General features: G+C 41.4%; 1 protein-coding gene across 4 annotated transcripts; it reads right to left on the bottom strand.

Annotated features, from left to right (window-relative positions):
* Nucleotides 1–225: 225 nt before the first annotated feature.
* Nucleotides 226–18,135, bottom strand: NFE2L3 (NFE2 like bZIP transcription factor 3). 4 transcript variants are annotated; one of them, XM_053939050.1, is made up of 5 exons: nt 18,046–18,135; nt 17,740–17,799; nt 5,158–5,259; nt 4,217–4,318; nt 226–1,837 (listed from the first exon to the last, which is right to left on the bottom strand). In XM_053939050.1, the coding sequence occupies exons 1-5, from the start codon at nt 18,118–18,120 to the stop codon at nt 644–646; spliced, it is 1,533 nt and encodes a 510-aa protein (XP_053795025.1). In that variant the 5' UTR covers nt 18,121–18,135; the 3' UTR covers nt 226–643. The 4 variants fall into 4 exon arrangements, with proteins under 4 accessions (XP_053795025.1, XP_053795031.1, XP_053795038.1 ...); XM_053939056.1 differs by having other exon boundaries at nt 4,235–4,318; XM_053939063.1 differs by lacking the exon at nt 4,217–4,318.
* Between the last annotated feature and the right edge of the window lie 1,380 nt (nt 18,136–19,515).

Genomic DNA, 19,515 nt, shown 5'->3' with positions numbered 1-19,515 from the left:
CAGATTATCTTTGCTTGGAGTTATGATGCTGAAAGTACTGAGGAAAAATGCAGTAGCCTCTTGGGCTGCTCTCCTCAAAGGAAAACCAGGAAAAGCAGAGCCATTCTGAATAAATGCAAAGCGTGCAGTTACCTCTTGAGCCTATGTAAATCCACAGTGAATTTAAGCTGAAGATGCACTAGAACTGTAATTTTTCTTGCAGTGCTAGAGAATAAAATAAGGTCATTTTCTGTATAAACAGTCAAGTATTCAAGACTAAAACATTTTCTTGCATGTGTAACATTGATCCAAAGTTGACTTTTATCCCTCACTGATGTTCTCCCCTCTGCCCCCATTACCAGTAACAAAATTCCTAGTTTTAACAGAGGTCTACAAAGCTACACTACAGTGATGGTCTAGCTCCTTTAATTCTAACTAAAACGAAATGGATTTCCTCATCTGGAAGCCTCAGCTCGTGGACCTTCTAACAGATCACAGCCGGCTCTGCCAGACCCTTGAACATAGAGTGTTTCTCCTCAAGTGTAGTTGTTTCTGTTTGAACTGCTGTAATCACTGACCTTTAGTCTTCACACAAGTACTCTTAGCATCCTTTCAGGCAAAATAAAGGTGATTGAGGTGATCTCCAGTCATCTTACTTTTGTTTCTACTCTTTTCTGTTATCTTGGTTCTGTTCAGATTTGGCCAAGTGCTTGGGTATTATGCAAACACTACCGTTGCTACTGCAATGAATGACATACTGGCGTGGGTTGACAGGTCTACCCTGGTCATCCCTCAGTCTACTGAAAATGTCATGATACAAGTTGTTTAATTTTTGCTTTATCTGGTTGATTGACTTGCTACACTGGAAGTGCTCCTTTTTAAGGCTCTCCTTTTGTGTTTGGAGATTGCACACATCTTCTTCCAAGTTAAGAATTGCATTCAGTTTGCGTTTGCGACATTTTTGGGCTGCTACCTTGTTTTTTCCTCTTCGTCTGATGTCACGTAGAAGTGATACTTGAGTTTCTGACAGCTGGTTCTGCGCTAGCATGGTGTTGAAAGAGTCAACGGACATGCTCACAATTTCCTCGACTGAAAATGGTATTCTCAGAGCCTTTGCACGACATTCATCTCTGCTCCGGTTTGTAGCAGTAGAATTATGGCACCTATCCTTTACTTTGTTTGATTTCTTCATCCACATCTGTTGATGATGCTCTAGAGTAGATGCTGCTTGACTTGGCAGCTGATTGTAAGTGCGATAATGAAGAAACTGCTGAAGTGTGGCTTCTGTAGAACGCTCTGCAACACCTGGATATTCCACAAGGCTGTGCTTAATGTTTTCTTGGCAGTGGCCACCAACAGCTCCTAAGCCGTGCGAAGGAGGTTTAACACTGCTGCTGTACCCAAAAGAATCTTCATAGCAGACTGAGTAAGAGGTGGTGCTGTGATTTGAATTCAAAGACAGTCCCGAATCTGAGCCAGGCTCTTCAAAGATCTGAGAAACTTCTATAGGACTAAAGCCTTCCTCCAAAGCCAAAGACATGAGCTTAATTTCATCAAAATTATCATCATGGGCTGTTAGATTTCTAAGGTCAGCAACTGAAAACAGCCCTGTCAAATTTGACCCATGAAACAGTGATTCTGAATTTGTGTTATCAGAGCTTGATTGAGGGAAAAACTCTTGCCTTTGTAAGAGTCTTGGTTTTGAATTTAATTGAGTGGGGTAGTCTGTTCTTAGTAGCATGGCATCAGGAGGACTGAAACTGTTCTGAAATGTCTGGGTCAAATTTATATTGTGTGAAGATGATGGGTCTTGGCCTCTACTAGAAGTAGCAACTTGTGTATCTTCCAGTAAGTTCACCTAAAAGATGAAGGGGGGGAGGGGGGAAATGAGATCTTTCATAAAATGAATGCTTCTATATCGCTCCCCTACACAGTCACAATCAATTTGTTTTTTAACATTCCACTCCTTGATTCTATTAAAGCCAATTTTTTTTTTTATGTTAAACTCCTCTTCTAGCTATTTGGAATGCTGTTTCCCATCTGTATAACGCATAATCTATATTGGCATATGGCAAAGGAAGCAGGAAGAGTGCAGAAGTGACTGAAGGAATGGGAGGACAACTTGCAAAGGACAGTGTGGGACTGATGAGGGTTGAGAGGTAAAAATGGGACTATTGTCAAGTGTACAAACTATGGCCTATGTGTTCTGTCTGATCTGATCTAAGAAAAAAGTCCTGCTAGGAGAAGTGGTCATGACCCTTCCCTGGTAGTGGTATTGATGATTAAAGGGTGAGCTAGTTCAAGGTGCTAAACTGTTAGAAAACAAACTTTTTAAAGAAGATAAATAGCTCATCTGCAGAAGTTAACCAGTAAGGACAGCAGTGAAGAAAAGAGGAGTGGAAGCCAGGAACATTAAGACTGTGCCATTGCAGTCTCACTACTTATTTCACAGTTTATGAAGTTTTCAGGGCTGTGAGGTGCCACATTTGGTTTAGTTCCATTTAACTGAAGTTTATTGCATCCAAAACTCTGCTGAATTGTTATACTGATCAGTTTGGAGGTAACATCCCCCCCACCAAGTCACACCTTTTGTGGATGTCTTGACTTTAAATTGCTACTCAGGGTTTTTTTACAAAACCAAAGCTGATATATGATGCCTCGGCCCTGATGTTCAAACAATTAACTGGACTGGTAATGCTGTAGCACTAAGGCCCACCTTTTGTGGACCTGAGTTATAGTTGCTGGGCCTTAGAAGCACAAAGCCAGTGTCCAAGGTTATGTCAGGTGCTTGCTGTCAGGCAGAGTAGTCATGAAATAGATCGATACAAAGTACTTGAGAATGTACCTACATCAAGTAGGAAGCGTATAGGATTCCTCTATAGCTGAGTGTCCTTACTGTTTTTCAGGAAAGAACTTTGTGATTGCCATTCAGTGAACATGTAAAAAACACTTTTCACAGGGAAGGAATGATGTACTGTAAGGACCAGAACATCTTAAGTTCTCTATTATGCTTATTGGGAGCTCAGGTAACAGAAGAAGGTCTTGCCTGCCTTCTCCTAGGGAGTTACCTTGTACTAGACCACCTGCAGTCTGTGAGACAGAGATGCTATTTTCAACTAATCCCATGAAAAGAATGATTCTTAGTAAGTCATCTATCAAAAAATCCCACTCACTGTAAAGACTTGATAATTGGCAGAAACAATCAATCCATATTCAAGAGATAGATTGTCACAAGATGGCACTGCATTAATGATGTTAAATAAAATATGCAATATGTTACTGTGTATTGTAATAGCTGTATGAAGTCTACAGCCAAATTCCTTTCAAATTTTGAGAACAGAGAAAGCTAAACTGATGAACTTAGACATCTTGTTAGTGTGTAATCCATTTCCAGATCTGAACAGAAGAGGAGGCTAATTTATGGGCTAGAAGGTACTATCCAAGCTAGAAATTCCCAAAACCAATAAGCATGAAGTTATATTGAAAACACTTATGACCCCAGAAGAGGATCCTATGATGGGAAGTGTATATAAGATACCCTTGAAGTATTGCCAAAAAGGAATGTAGGGAGTAGCTTCATGGTCAATAGTTGCAGCTATGAGCTGTGGGAGAAGAGGGAGACTTCAATTAAAATAACAACTGGTTTTTGTGAAGACGGACACACAGAAAGTAAAATATAGTATCAGAGGGCCACAAGATTTAAAAAAAACCACAAAACCCCCAAAACACTAAATGGGTTTACTGTTAATGTTGATTGACCTGATTTGCAGTGAAGATGATCTGTTCTTGAGAGCAGCAACCCTGTAAGTGCTTGACCCAATATTTATGACAAATGTAATCTTTCACCACAAATACCCAATAAATAAATGTGTAATAAATCAGTGTTGCTCTAGAGAAACACACCAAGAGCTGCTGCATAAATACAAACTGGTATTAGGTTTCAGAAAAGCAACTATTAGTTGAACTAACTCAGTTGTCCAGTGGCTCCATCCAACTTTGAACACCAGATCACAGTAAAGACACAGCTCTTACACCAGACAAGCTGCTGGGGACATTTTTTCAAGTAAAGCCAATGAGAGCTTTTGTAAAAGGTGGATAGTAGCATCTTTAGCAGTTTCAGGAAAGTTTTACTACATTGATTTGCCAGTAAATTCCCAGAGTAGGTAGGCTAGGCTGTGGTGGTTTTATTTGATAAAACACATTAATTGCTGACTATATTCCAATCTATTGGCAATACCTGTATTTTCTCGTTTACCTCTAGCATGTTTTCCACCTGCGATGACAGAAGCTGTAAATAGCCCTCTAAGGAGAGAAGGGAATCTACATGGTTGCTGTTGCTCTGTGACAAAAAGAGAAACATGGTGTAAAGCACAGTTTTACAAAGGAGGTAAAAATCAAAGTCTGAGAGGAAATAGAGCGCAGTGCAATACTGCTGCTGACTCCACCATCAGGTCTTCATCCTGATGGGAGATGACATGTTGCTAGAATGAGCAGAACAGCTCCATGGCCTGAGCATCCCGACACTGCCCACAACAGCAGAAATGGGCTTTCCTCTGAAGCTGTACCTCCCCACCAGTGTGGAAAAATCGTATTTTTTCAAAGACAAGCTCTCAGGGGAGTGGCAAACAGAGAGGCTGGCAAGACACCTGGATCAGATGTTCTCAGCTCTCACAAGGTCTCAAGAAAATTGAATGCCCTTTTCATTGTAGCTCTTAGAGAGAATAGAAGAGTTGAGTGTCCCAAATGTAATTCTACATCTGAGCATCAAGCTTTATATAAATGGTGAGAGCAGTATAATTTAGCATCCATGTCTCTAGTGTTTGTAGGCAAAAACATCCTTCCCCAGAAGCACAACACCTTCACAACAGAGAAAATAAACCCAGATTAAAAAATAATTAGTTGCAAGTGTTTTCTGTAAACCTCTGAATATTTCAACTACTCAAAAAATAGTGGGGGATTGAAGGAAGGAGTCAATTTTCAAAAAGGTGTACAAGTGCATCATTCACAAAGCATTGTCTGAAGTGACAGTTTCTTTCTTGCCCTGGCAAGGAACACTTCAAATAAAAAGAGGAAATAAATTATTCCTTTCAAAACCTTTCACTACTATTTATCTTAGTGATAAGTTCTGTATCCTCCCTCACTTCAGTTTTCCCTTCTTCCCTTTTTTTCATCACTTACTTGATTTATGACTTTCTCTTCTTCTTGCAGTTCCAGTTGATCCTGTCCTGGAGGTGGACAGCAGTCATCCAAAGCTCCCTGACATACTTTCAGGTCAACATCCTGAAGACACAAATAAAATGGTTCTATTACACAGCATGCTCTCAAAATTAATCTTTAAAAGGCACTTTTTTCTCCAGTGATAGCATTCCAAATAAAATATGCACTGAACAGGTCATGTGGATGAACTGAGAACTGTGTAGACTTTGGGGGCAGAATAAGACCAGTGTCAGTTCAGGAGGGCAGCCACCACCTCTTGTTTTGGTGCCCAGGCACTGAACCCATCTGCAGTAGAAATGGGCACTGGAAACAAATTCTTCTAAACCAGACAAAGAACCACGATGTGATTTCATGAAAAGTTTGGACTATCAGTGTCTTTTGGAGGTCATTTCACAACAACATATCCAAGCCAGATAGATACTCAATGATGGAATCTTAAAGCTTGCAATTATACATGGCCAGTTAGCAAAATCCCCTGCTTACCCATACTGTAACAGCAACTCTGTTTCCCATCACTTCCATGTAGACATTACCCATTTTCATTTATCCAAGTGATGGAGATTTTTAATCTCCTGTGATGAGATTGTTAAAATATAGGGGACTCAGAAACAATTTTCAAGTTTTATCTATATTTGTATCATCAGACTTCTTCATTGTTTATTATAGGGCTGGAATATTGCTAGAGTAACAAGGAATCAGTGCTAATTCCTACTTTTCAAGTGTGTATTTAGATTTTAAAATATTTTCATATTTCAGCTTTTGCTGGGCAAGTCTGTGTTATTAAAATGTGAAACTCAGTGGAATAGCAGCCAGGAAGCCAAGTGGCCACACTGCATTGGTTCCAGGTATTCCCAGCAAAATGCTATGGTAGGAGCAGAAAAGACAAGTTTTCAACAGCAGCAAACATAATGAGATAGTGTTCAGTTCTAAAAATCTCAGCAAACAATTTACTTTACAGGTTTGTTATGAAAGCATGAACTACATAAAACCTGCAATTGTAATAGTCATCAAAAACATATAAGAGTTTTAAAATTGTTCCTTCATACAAAACACATTAAAAAGTAAATATAAAAAGTTTAAAAACAGGACTCTGGAGAAAAATTAAATATAACCTTAAATTAACATTATTTCAATTTTGTACATTCTATTTAAATATTTAAAAATATGAAACTTGATTTTCTTTTAAATTAATTTTGTTTGTTGGCTTTCAACTTTTCTGTACTTTCTTTTCAAGACTAGCAGAGAACTTTAGCTTTATAAACAGCCATTTGTAAAAACAAATAGATCTACAGGGCACTCATCTGTCATTCTGATGTAAGAGTGAAGAGTTTCCTCCAGTGATGCCTAACACAGTTTCTACTCATTAGAAATTATATTCCAATACATTATGTCTTCTTTGTCAGCTGCATCTGGAAGTGACCAGATGATTTTTTATTGCCTGATATGAGAAAACAAACTTACTTGCCTAAAACCAGACATACACACGTGCAAAACAACAATAACAACAAGACAAACCTCCTAACCAACAGTTTTCTCTATGTAGTTAAACAGGAGAGGGTATGTACTACACAGACACTGAGAATATGGTAAGTAGCTACTTGCAAACACTTGAGTGAGTCCAATGGAGCAGATCACAGGCATGAAGTTAGTCCCATAATTACATGATTGCAAGATCAGGGCTATGCTTTAATTCTACAGAGAACCAACCAAATACTTGTCAAATTAATGTGACCTGTTAATATTCTAATTAATAAAATTCATGATCATCAAAAGTGATTAAGAAGTCAAGGACAACTGCTATTAAAGATATTAAGCAGCTCCTCTGGAGCCAAGTGGCCTGGAAAGCTGCTTCTGTGGCAGAGCCTTCAGCTCCTGGATAACACAGCAAATTCATTACTCTACTGGCTGCAGAAGAGGCAAATGCAGGAAATAGTTAGAAATGTGGTATCTATAATGTGATGCCTCTAAAAACCAACTGCAAGCACTGGGTTTGTATAAAGAAGGTATATGAGTCACAAACTTGATTGCTCCTTTTAAAATTTCCAGGGATATAAACCTATTCCTCTGCCAGGGAAAAGAAAAACTTGGGGTACCTTTGGGAAGAGCCCATGATGTGTCCTACAGATCGTTCAAAATCCTCATTCAACTTTCTTATGGTAGAAATCTAACTGCAGATGATGCTGGTCTGCTAAAGTCTACAATGGAGATGGTCCTTTCCCAAACCACTGTGAGGACAACTAAATTTCTGATGTACCTGATGGGACATCTCCTTTCTGAAGGGAAAATAAGTGCTCTTGAAGCTTACAGAAATTTGTGAAAACTGTCTTGTATTAATTTCCTCGAGATGTCAAAGGTAACTGAATTTTCAGGTCTTTTCTTATCAGTATATTAAACTGCTGGCTGCCAAGGAAATGGAGAATATTTCCGACTACAAATTTTGGAATTTATCTAGAGTCTACATTCATTTTTAGGTATCATTTAGGGAAAAATATATCTATTTTCTCTACTCAGCCATAGATGGTGTCATGGTACCCCTAGTTTCCAGTCTGAGAGCCACCAGCTGCACTACAGAATCACAAACCATTTGCCTAAAAGACTCTTGGTCTTAAGCACAGAAGGGAGGTCAGAATCTCCCTCTCATCTTTGCAGAGAACTCCTGCGGATGTGAATGGAACAGAGGTGCCGGTAGGGAAGGGAGGGAAGCAGGGTCTCACACTTGCAGTCATGCCCATTCCCTGTAGCTTACCAAAGGGAACGTGTCATCTCTTCTGAGTGAGCTTCATAATGCTGCACTGTGTGGCTCTGAAGAGGAGTCTTACTAACACCATTTCTTCCTCTAGCAGATGATATAAAAATATACTCATGGCTGTTCACAGCAGTTATTACTACAATAGGTTTTCCATCCTTTGAAAAAACTGCTTTCACCACTACCAGGGCACTTGCTGAAGGATCCTGGCCCTATAGCCAGGTTTTCACAACAGTCATGGTATAGATACAGCACACATAAAATATTTCACATCACAAATTTTCACCTATGGGATCATTTCAGCAAAACCCTCTATACAGCAATCAACCAGAACCTTTTTCTGTTTTGCCTTCATTTCTCTGTTTTGGCTTTTCACAAAAATCCCCTGGATTATGCTGATAAAGGTTTTTGCTCTTTATTACAATTTGCACCACCTTGTTAGTCTTCCTCATGATGAAGAGTGACTGAACAGCACAGCTCAACAACAGAACGCTTCCTTCCATGCCTGCTGTATCACTTGGGACTGACTGCTGGACTACTGCTATGGGGAGAATAGGAGGGGTGTCTCCCCAAGAAACAGCCACACTATGTTTTTGAGTAAGGTATTTCATTAAAGACACCTTAATTCTACAGACTGGATGTACATCTAATGACAAAAGCTTTATTACAGAGTCTGGATATTAAACTAATGACAAGAAGGATTAGGTGTAGACACCATTTACTCAGTACTGTGCTGCCACATTCAGTGTTTCTGTCCTCCCCATCCTTATTTTGCAACAAGGGTAACAGAAGAAACAGTAATTGAGTTACAGTAATACCATTGAGCCCAAGAAATCGGGACAGCATGTAGTTGTCTCTGGATAGAAAGACTTAATTTTTGCTGATTGTAGAAGACTTAATAATACCACCCATCTACTGCAGGAGCCTTTCCATTTCTACCGCTGGAGGGTGTGGAAGTTCATGCCTCCAATAGCAAGCTGTTTCCAAATGGCAAACTAGAACCTTGCCTGAGGGCAACCTTTGATTTGCATTTGGAAGGACTTCTGTGCAAGCACAAAGCCAGAGAGCTACACTAAAATTCTCATAATAAAATAATCATAAAAAAAAATAAAATCCCAAGTATCTGAAATTTTCATCTTGTTCTGCCACCTAATATTTTCAGTTTCATTAAAGAACACAGTCTGAGACTGAATATTATTTACCAAATTATCCACCAGCCTTGTATGTGGGGGGCTGGGCTCTAACCCTGCACCTGCCTGTTCCCTAAGCTACAGCTTACCACAGGTCAGCTATAGGCTTCAGTTTGTCAGTCTTTGCAATATGAAAAACAGTAGTTTATGCCAAATCTGCTACTTAAGGAGGGCCAAGAATCAATGTGGAAGTGAGAAAAAGTATGGTTTTGTGGGTGGCCTGGCCTACACTTAACTGGAAGCATATTGCCTGCTCCAGCAGGCTTCCAGAGGTTCTTACTCTATGTTAAAAACAGAGCCTTTAGTTTCCAATTAAGTAAATCAAAGAATTGATCTCAGCATGAACTGGGTGTACTGTACATCAAACTATCCTCCACATATCTCCTCCTCTTGCTTCCTAGACCCATGTCTTATCTGCTGTCCTTAAAAGAATGTACAGGGAGCAGAACCTGTAATGGCACCAAAATAAAAAAAGGTCTACTGTGGTGTATTGGATGGGTAAGAAGATGCCTCTATAGGAGCAGCACAAAGCATAATCAATCTGTTTTCAGCTATTGATCTGTGTGCAGTTGGCACACAGGACTAGAACTACACAACCCAGGGCTAAAAGTGCACAGAAATACTTGAACTAGCTCTGGAGTAACAGAAAGGTCTTGCTGGAAGAGAGCAGAGCAGACAGGGTGGCTTGCCTGGGTGCACAGACAGCACTGAGAGGCAGGGAGTACCTGCCCCTGCAAAGCTGGTTCACTGCAGTCAGACTCAGAGTTATCACTACAGACATCTCAGTGCTGGAGCAAAGGTGTGCACCCACAATTATTTGCAAAAAGCTTTTTTTTTTTTTTTTTTTTTTTTTTTTGGTGCTGTTTACTCATGTATCCTGATCAAATGCTATCTTCCAATTACTCTACATTATGCTCTCTTTATTTTAGTTAAGTTTTTAACTGCTCCATTGATGTCATTAACCTTTGAGATGGTTTTCTACAAACTTTTGTCCCTTCTCCATTACTAAGTGCATTTCTCTGTAGAATTAGCCCTCTCATTATTAGCTAAAAAGATGTGGCACAGGCCTGGTGCTCCTTGCCACGTTTTGAATAATTAAGTAGCATTTCCAGAATAGAATCATAGAATGGTTTGTGTTGGAACTTTGTTGTGTTATCCTTTAAGTTTGCACAATACCAGCAGAAGTGAAGCAAAACAGCTCCTAGTAACATAACCAGTAGTTCCACTTTACTACTTGGCAGGATTAAATACAATTAATAATTAAATATAATTATGTGTATCTGATATAATTCAGCTCTAATTTTAGTGATCTTGCTCTTTGCCTGTGTACTTTAAATATGTGATAATAATCTTACAAACTGGTATCTACTTAATAGATTAGAAAGAAAAATATTTCTTGCTTTTTCTCTATATTCATAATAAGCCCTAAAATATCCTGAAAAAACCAGAACAGAAGAATACTTTATTTTTTGAAATGCAGCCAGGGTTTCGGATGTATGGAGGGTTGAATGGTAGATGGACACACCAAATATCAAGGTAACTTCCATATTATATATGACTAGACTTAAAAACAAGCCATGCTAGGTAGGCAATGCAAATGAGTAAATCAAATGGTTCATAGATGTGACTCCAAATGCGGCACCTGTCAAACATTTATGTAGTATCTACTCTAAATCCTAATAATGCCATCTGGGCTGCAACCAAACACTCCCGTGTGAACCCTCCTGTGTGCTGCAGTGAGATGATAGCAACTCTCCAACCACATGCATTTCAGGACTTTAGATAGCATGGGCCAGCTGTGTCAGCTATTACAAAACACACACTGTGTGCACTCTGTTCCAACACAAAATTAACACCAACCTACTCCCCAGATGAAGGCAGAGACAGGTACACGTTGAAGACACAGAGACTAATAATGTTGTCATTAACTTCAATTAAAACATCAGTTTTCATGCTGAAAATAGCTCAATAACCCCTTCAAAATGAGCTTTTAAAACCACTTCTAACAAATACACCAAACAGGTGCACACTCCAGCCATTTGGTCCCGTGCAGATGTTTTTCACCAGAAACCGATTTCATTGTTAATGACAGACAACATAAAGAATAGAAATTTTCGGTTTCCCTCAAAGTTGCTAAATAGAGCTTAAAGACTAACTAGCAAAATAGATAAAAGAATGCAAAAGTAGACACACAGGATGCTAAATACAGCTGGAACCAGTGGATAAGCAGATAATGAGGAATATATTGGCTTTTGTGGCAAAGCCACATAGTAAGAAGCAACAGCACATGCCCTAAGGCAAGTTCAAGGCAAGGTCATCTGTCACACTGGGGGCACTCACTGAGTATGACCACCAGAAACTCCTTCAGACAACCCTCTAGGACCATAAAAGGTCCAGTAAGAGGCACATGCATGCAAATTAGTTCTAGGAAAAGTGATGTTTATATATTAGCTAGTACACTGTAATGAATACGTATGGTCTTGGTGGTATCTTATTGGACAGTTTCACAATACATTCGATTACAGGAGATATTCTTTGGGTGTTTCCAGCGCATTGAGAATAAAGAATGCTTGCTTTCTAATACTTCAAATTGTGTTTGGAAGTTTGTTTTCTGTCCAATTGTGGTATCAGTAAAGTATGCAAAATCCCTGAAAGTAAATGTGATGAGTGTAATTAAGTTTATTTGGACACTCTTTCAGACGGAGCACAGTAAAAAAAAACAAACCAAACCAAATGTGCACCCTCTCTCCTCCACGCCCCCCCCCCCCCCAAAAAAACCGAAACAACCAAACCCAAAACCTCTTTCTATGTCTCTGGTGCCCCAAGATGCTTTCTTTTGTGGTCAGTGAACTACTTGACATCAGGGTTCTGTAAGATACCTCCCTCCCTTCCTGTTCTACCTTTGCCACAGAGTGGGTTGTATACCCTGATTGGCATGATGCAGTCAGTACTGAATAAAGACAAAATTACCCAGGGACCCTTTTAGATAAAATTACCCTTTTAGATAAAACGTTGTCTGCAATTCAGTTCCAGATGTCTTCCTTTTGAGTCCTCCCAGGCAAACATACCTTCTCAGGCATCCAGCTCCCAGCTTTTCCAAGCTACCAGCCTCTCTGTAATACCAAATGCCTGCCAACTCACAGCTCTGAACAAGAAGCACTATTAAAAGTCACAGTCTGACACTTCAGCTCCTCTAGGATTTGAGTGTCTTCACCTTCCTGCTGACCCTCACATGTAATTCTTCTTCTACTTTCCACATTTACAACACTCTAATTCTTCCTTCTTTATGCCTGATATTTCCCTCATCTACTCTCACAGACACTTTTCATCCACCCCCTGCACTGGCAATACCTTGGCCACTCTCCAAAGAGCAGGAAAATGTTACTGTAAGTCAGCCCTACACCACAACTGCAACTTCCTTTAACACCCTCCCTGAACACTCCTTTGACTAGGCTTTTTCAAACCCTTGCAAGACTTAAGTTTGAGGTTCTTCTCTTATGCCACCTCTTTCTGAAACACCATTAAGCCCTTCCCCCACCTCCTTAACATGAGTTCTGGCTAACAGGTAAGGGCCATTCACAAGCAGGGACCCATTCCATTTATCTACTTCCAGATGTCTCTCCACAGCGATACAGCCATGCCCTACTGCTCAGTGAATCCAAAAGAAAAAAAGAAAAGGATAATTTGAAATATGTTTTCTAAGTTAAGCACACAGCTTCAGTGGGAAGCTTTCCAATGGATTACAGAAACGGCCTTTGGAGAAAAACCTTCAGAGAAAAGCCTACCTGGTTCCTACTTAACTTTTACTTTACCAAAACTTTTACTTTACTTTGACACTCACCAAGGAAACAAAAATAAATCCATAACCCAAATTATTCTCACTCAATATAAATACTTCAAATGGTGTTCAAAGTCTGGGATGGATTCCCCCTTCTAGTGCTTTAATACCATAAAACTCTGCCTCTGATGGTGTTCAAAGAACTGTGCTTTTATGAGGTTTTACATAACCTCATACTTAGTTTGACTCAAACTGCCCTTTCTAAAAAGTAACATAGAAACAATAGTACAAACAATACAAATTATCCACTGTGCATCTTCTTCCTTAAAATTTGTACTTCATAAACAACAGCAACGTTATGCTGTTAATTATTAATTAGAGCCGGTGTTGTTTAATCAAGTACAGGAATTCAGCTCTTGGGAAGGGCCTCAAAGATCTGTTGAAAGAATGCAATACATTCAGCTATAACAAACCTACTTGACTTGTGTGGGAGCAGAACCTTCCTTCTCTATCCCACCCTGTGCTGGAGCTTGTTTCACATGGAGTGCAATGACCTAGAACCGCAACTCCTGCTCTCATTCAGGTACTGCCTCTTCTGCTGGCACGGGCAGCATCACTGCCTGGGGTTCACGTGATATGGAACAAACATTTTTACTGTAAGACTAACACAGAGAAAAAGTTGAAGAGCTACACAGTCCATTCTTGCTAATCCAAATATTCTCCCACATATATTCTGTACAAGATAAATAAACCATTGAGTTTTTAAACTCCCTTTCTTCAAATGTCTACGTACATACATAAACACATACTTGCACACACAGGAATACTGATATACAAAAAAAGAAAAGAGAAAAGAAAATCACTGAATCAAGTAGCGCAGTTCTGAACCCTTGCAAGACCTTCAGCTAAGACACTGCTGTGTGACAACCTTCTTGAGACCTTCTCTGTTTGGCAGGGAATCCTATTACCATAAACATAGGACTGATGCCACATCTTGTAGCACTGAGGCATCCCGTTTCCCCACACAGTTTTTAAGATGCTTTGGAAAATGTGTCGCATTCATTTTTCACATGGACTTAGGGCTTAGTGTAGGAGCTTTCAGAAGTGTTGTTGAGGCAGTGTTACATTGAGAAGCCTAAGGAAAATACAGTTGGCAGAGTGGGGCATGGAATGTAACCCAAGTTATGTGCCTGTAGAATGGCTTCTCTTTTCCCCACCAGTATAAGACCTATACCTTGTGTCAGCTATGTGTCTTCCTCCTGCCTCCCCTTTTTTTTGGCTCTTTCTGAGCTTAAAACTTTAAAATGTACACAGCCACACAGTGCCTCTAAATTTCAGTTTTAGTTTTCCTTAAAATAAGCTATTTCCTTGAGCAATCCAACAATACCTTACTTTCCTTCACATTGGGGAAAAATAAGCAGATATGCCCAACTTTACCTGTGTGAGTAATTCAATGTGGCCTACTCAATTTGATTTACTTGTGTGAGTAGGTTTGAGTAGAACAAAAAAAGTCAGGCACCCTGTTTACAATAGGGGATGCCAGCATGCAAACAGGTGCTGAATACTAAGAAGCAAGTGATGCTCCCATTATAAACCCTTTCTTAAAAGGAACCCAAGCACAACCAGGACCGTAATCTTTTTTTCCAGCAAACTGTGAGAAGAAAGACTAGGTGCAGCACACTGTTGGAACTGGGGAAAAAAAAAAAAAAGTAGCATGAGAAATAACCACCCCAAAGAAAATACCTGGCTCACTCTTAGGCTTTTTATCTGTTTCCTTAGCAAACATGCCCGCTAGAGCCCAAACTCTTGGAGAGCTAGGGCCTGAATCACCACCTTTCATTACTACAGAAATGAATCCATTCCCTTGCATAAACTGATGAATGTTTTTCCAGTTATCCAAACCAAATGTTTATTGCTTTTCAATTTCTTTTCCTCTAAACTCATGGTTCTCAGGGAGCTTAGTCTCAATCTTAAACATCCCTGAGAACGAAACCTACAAGCTTTGATTCTGTAGCTGATCCAGATCAGAACAGTGCAGAGGCATTAAACTAATACCCTAAGCCATAAGGCACATCTACCAACACCTGCTCTGACCTGCTGTGGGGCATGCAGGACAGGGCAGAATGGACAGTGCAGAACTTGGAACAAAAAACCTTTTTTAAAATGCAGTCTCTGTAGCAGTACAAACACTTTTATCCCTGGTCCTGTTACACACATCCATCTAAGAAAATGAGTAGCAAGACACTGAGATAGTATGATTATTTTCTCCATTAAAGGGTGTGCTTCAGATGAAATATATTTTACTATTTTTATTACTAAAGTGATAAAATATTGTGGGGTTTGCATTTCACCAGCAAGCCTGTGCTTGATTACAGAAACAAACAGAATGAAATAGTTTGCTGGAAATACAAAGGTTAGGGCTGATTTGAGACTGCTGGGCAGCAAGCTGAGTGTAGGAACCCACCTATTCACTTTACTCCTCATCAAAACCAAAGTGCTCAGGCTGTTCTAACACTGCACCTCATCTTAGCACAGGACAGTTAAACCCCTGCAGTTTAGTATGCTTCAACAGCATGCTTTGGCCACTGAATTAATTTTCATCTGCACCTGTATTCAAGAGTAGTTTTAAGTACTAGATCTCAAAAGATGAGGACCAATAGCTTGCATTGCGTTGCCAGAAATGTTTTCAGCAGGGACTGGAGTCCAATGAATAAAATCAATCCAGGGATGGCTAAATCCAGCTGCAAACTTTTCATGATGCCACACAATATCAAGAGGAAAAAACCCAAATGCTTCCATCTCTTTACATAGACTTCTCATCCAGATCTAGTATGGATAAGAGAAATGCTAAAAATAGCTCAAATCTATTTTTACAAAAGGCAAATGTAAGGTTATAAATCAGTTGACCCACTCTGGAATCTATTATAATATTACAATAACACTTTGGCAGCATAAGTAGACTCAGTCAAAGCTACCAAAGGTCACCTTAAAAAAAAAAAAAAAATCTACTTTTTGATCTGCGTTTCATGTTTTGGACCTGCCGTGTGCTTCAAAAGATGTGCAGTGGAAATGACATGGGGGTTTCTAGACAGATATCCCTTTACACTTTATTTCAAGGACTGAACAATGCCTTATCTTGCTCCAATCATTATTTCACTTAAATGCATTGTGGTAAAGAGAGAGGCCCAGAGCTACACTTAGCAAAGTAATGAATCATCTTCTCTCCACATAAAAAGAGTCATCTCTTACAGTCAGGGTGTTGAAACTAGTTTTGCAACTACTTTACAAAAATAACCAAGTTAACAAATGGGGAAATAGGGAAAAAGAAAAAATTAAAACAAAATTTAAAAAGAAAAATGATATCTACCATGCATGACAAATCAAACAATTACCAGTTGATGCTGGTCTATTAATTCACAATAAGAACCAGCTATTCACAATTGTTCAAAATCAACTTGAAAAATGTTGGTAGTTCAACTTGGTATTTCAAAATGTACTGAACTTCAGAGTCACAAGCCCACCGTCTTGGCATTCCCGTACCTTTTGCATCCACGAAGTGCACCACAAAAATCCCAGATCACAAACTACGCAGGAAACAATTAAACTCTATTCCCAACAGCAATTTAATTGGGAAAAGCCAGCCTCGCAGCGGAGTGGCTCGGCTCATCTTGGAGCTACAGCTGTACACAACTCTTCAGCTCTGTGCAGGACGGGGGCCTGAGTGGGCACGAGGCGACAGAAGCGCAGCACGGACTGCACGAGGTGCGAATAAACAGGGAAACTGGTGAGCGCTGCTGGCCGCTTATTGCTTCACGGCGAGTTTTGAAACTGCCGCGCCGATAACGGATGGCAGATGAAAGGAGCCCGGAGGTTTGCCCTAGCACAGTAAGACCCTCTACACTTAAGAAATGTTCCTGACAAGTGTAGTTAGCGCAATACGACGCACAGGTGCCCCGCGCCCAGGTGAGGGGTGCACCATATGAAACACTCTGGAGAAGCTGCGTTTCTGCAGATGCGTGACATTCTTGAGAAGCCTGTGTGCCCACACGACTAAAACAGAGGCGATGCCGGAGGAAATGCCAAGCAGAACTGTCCGTCCTGGCCTCACAACCCTGCCCGGCAGGTGACAGCGGCGCTGGGCCCCGGCCTGTGCCCGGGCCAGGGCAGCTCTGCGGGGCTGAGCCCGCTCCGGCGCAGGAGGCTCCGCGGGTCGCTCCGTCAGCACGGGCTGCGCGGCAGCCCGGCCCCGCCGCTCGGCGCTTTGGCTCCCGCCGCCCGGGACACGGGCAGGGCACGGGCCAACCAGCACACCGCCGGAGGTGCGTCTCCCTCCTGGCTTTTTTAAATTTTCTAAAAGCGTCCTCCTTCGCGTCCCCAGCGCTCCCCCCCTCCCCCCCAGACACCCCAGACCGCCCGCCTGCCCCGCTCGGCCGAGGCGGCTGCGGGACCGCTCGCCCGGAGCCGCCCGTGCCTCACTTACCTCCGCCATGGGGCAGCCGCCTCGGCCGCGGCCGCCGCCTCATCCTCCTCCCGCGGCGGGGCGGGGCAGGGCTCCACCCGGGCGGGGCGAGCGGGGCCGGGGGAGCGGGCCCGGCGGCTCCGGGGCGCGGTGTCCCGCTGCCCCATGGCTGCCCCATGGCTGCCCGGCGCAGGCTCTCGGGGGTGTGCGTGTGCGCGGCGGGACGCGGAGCGCAGCCCCAGCTCCGCGGCTCCGCCGCCGCAAACCTGCCCCCCGCTCCTCCTGCCGCCGCCGCACCGGCCCTTCCCGCGGACGGGAGGCGGCGCCGGGGCGGGACGGGGACGGGGACACCGCGGGCCTGGGATCGCACCTGTGTGCTGGGAGTTCCTGCGTGCCGCGGGCAGGAGCAGCATGCGGTTGCTGAAGCGAGCTGGAAATAAAGGATACGAGTTAAAAGGGGCAGTTGCCGGAAGGAAATGAAAAAAATAATATATAAAAAGCTAAGAGATCCTCCACAACCCTCGGTCAGTAGAATCTCCTAATAAAGTTTCAGGATTCAGATACAGGTTTTAACTACAATCAACCTGCTGCTTAAGTATCTTTTCAGTGCCTTTTCTTTCTCACCTACTGAACTGCATTTTCCTCAGCACATCTACTCAGCACTATAGGAACTTACTCTCGCAGATGCTAGAGATAGATTTTCCAGTTGTGTTCTCTCTGTCCTCTGAAAAGGTCTCTTACCACGTCTCATCACTTCTACTTATCTGAGTGCTTCAGACTTGTTTTGGCATTTGCAAACCGTTAGGCTGTTCGGGCAGACCCTGACAGTGTCACTTCTCCAGTGATAACTCTGTGTGTAACGGGTGTAGTTGCTCAATTTTGCTGTTATCACAGATGACATTTCCCCTTTTTTTTGTGGGGTCCAGTGTGATACCACACAATGAGTGTATTACAGTATTTCTAACGTTTTATTGCAAAACTTGTTTATTGAATTCTAATGAAGCAACAATTTTCTTTAAAAAATCTAAATGTACTGCAATAGGATACAGTTTTCCATTGCCTTTTTTAATTTTTTTGGTCGGTTGGCTTGGGGTTTTTTGTTTGTTTGTTTTTTTTTTTTTTTTTTTCCCTTTTCTTTTCTTTGTTTTGTTTTGTTTTTTTTAATGCCTGAGATCTCTGGCTTTTAAAGTGGAAGTAATGTTGATTTTGCTGTGGGAAAAATAAATATGTGTGCTAAGCTAAATATATTTACAATCACGATTCACTGCATAAAAGCCAAGACAACCACCACAAGTTCTTATATTCCACATTACACATTGGTGTTAAACCTTTTATTTGGGAGGGGGGGTGGTGTTCAGCATGATCAAAATCTCCTCTCATAATTTTTATGTTTGTAGATCAAGTCTTCTGATGATAAGAAAATATATGACAACTGAAGAATTTCAATTTGCCTGTAGAATTTCTTGCGAGAGACAGAGAAGGAACTTGGCACATCCCACTCCCCAAGGCCTCTTTGAGGCCACTGTAGGCCACTGCAAGGATATACATGAAACAGGCCTGTTCAGTCGTTTAGTCTTCAACAAGTTGTGTTCAAAATGTTTAATAGAAGCTCTGAACTGTTACAGTTGCTTTTGGCTGCTAGGTTTTTGTCTCAACTGAGTTTTAAATCATGGTCCTTAAGACACTCAGCAACACACATGGGCCACTAGAGAGGGACTGAAACCTCTGGCTTGCCTAGATGCCTTAAACTGGATACAACGTTCACTCAGAAGACATTCCATGGTGGCAGATTTAGGGATTCTGTTCAGGTCTCTGGCTCCCAGTATTCAGAACTTTAAAATCCTGCCCTGAAACAGTGATGAGCAAGTGTGTGCTCAGTTAGCACTGTCCTGCAGAGAAGGCATTGGTCTCACAGAGCCCTTGTGTGCACTCTCCAAAAAAATGCTGTAACTATTTTGCACATCAGACACTGTCTACATAGATAATCAGCTCTTCCTCCTGATCTGCAAAGTCAGTATTCTTTCTGTGCATGTTTACTAAGAAATCAATTGCAAAGACCATTACAATGTCATAGCATGAATGCTCCTTTTAGAATGAACCCCTTAAACAAGACACCTCCCCCAACCTCTTAGTCAAGTTCAGCACT

This window comes from Vidua chalybeata, chromosome 1 (genome assembly GCF_026979565.1).
Source record: "Vidua chalybeata isolate OUT-0048 chromosome 1, bVidCha1 merged haplotype, whole genome shotgun sequence".
In the NCBI taxonomy this organism is placed as follows: Eukaryota; Metazoa; Chordata; class Aves; order Passeriformes; family Viduidae; genus Vidua; species Vidua chalybeata.
The sequence above is the reverse complement of the archived record's forward strand: the minus strand, read 5'-3'. Positions and strand labels throughout refer to the sequence as shown.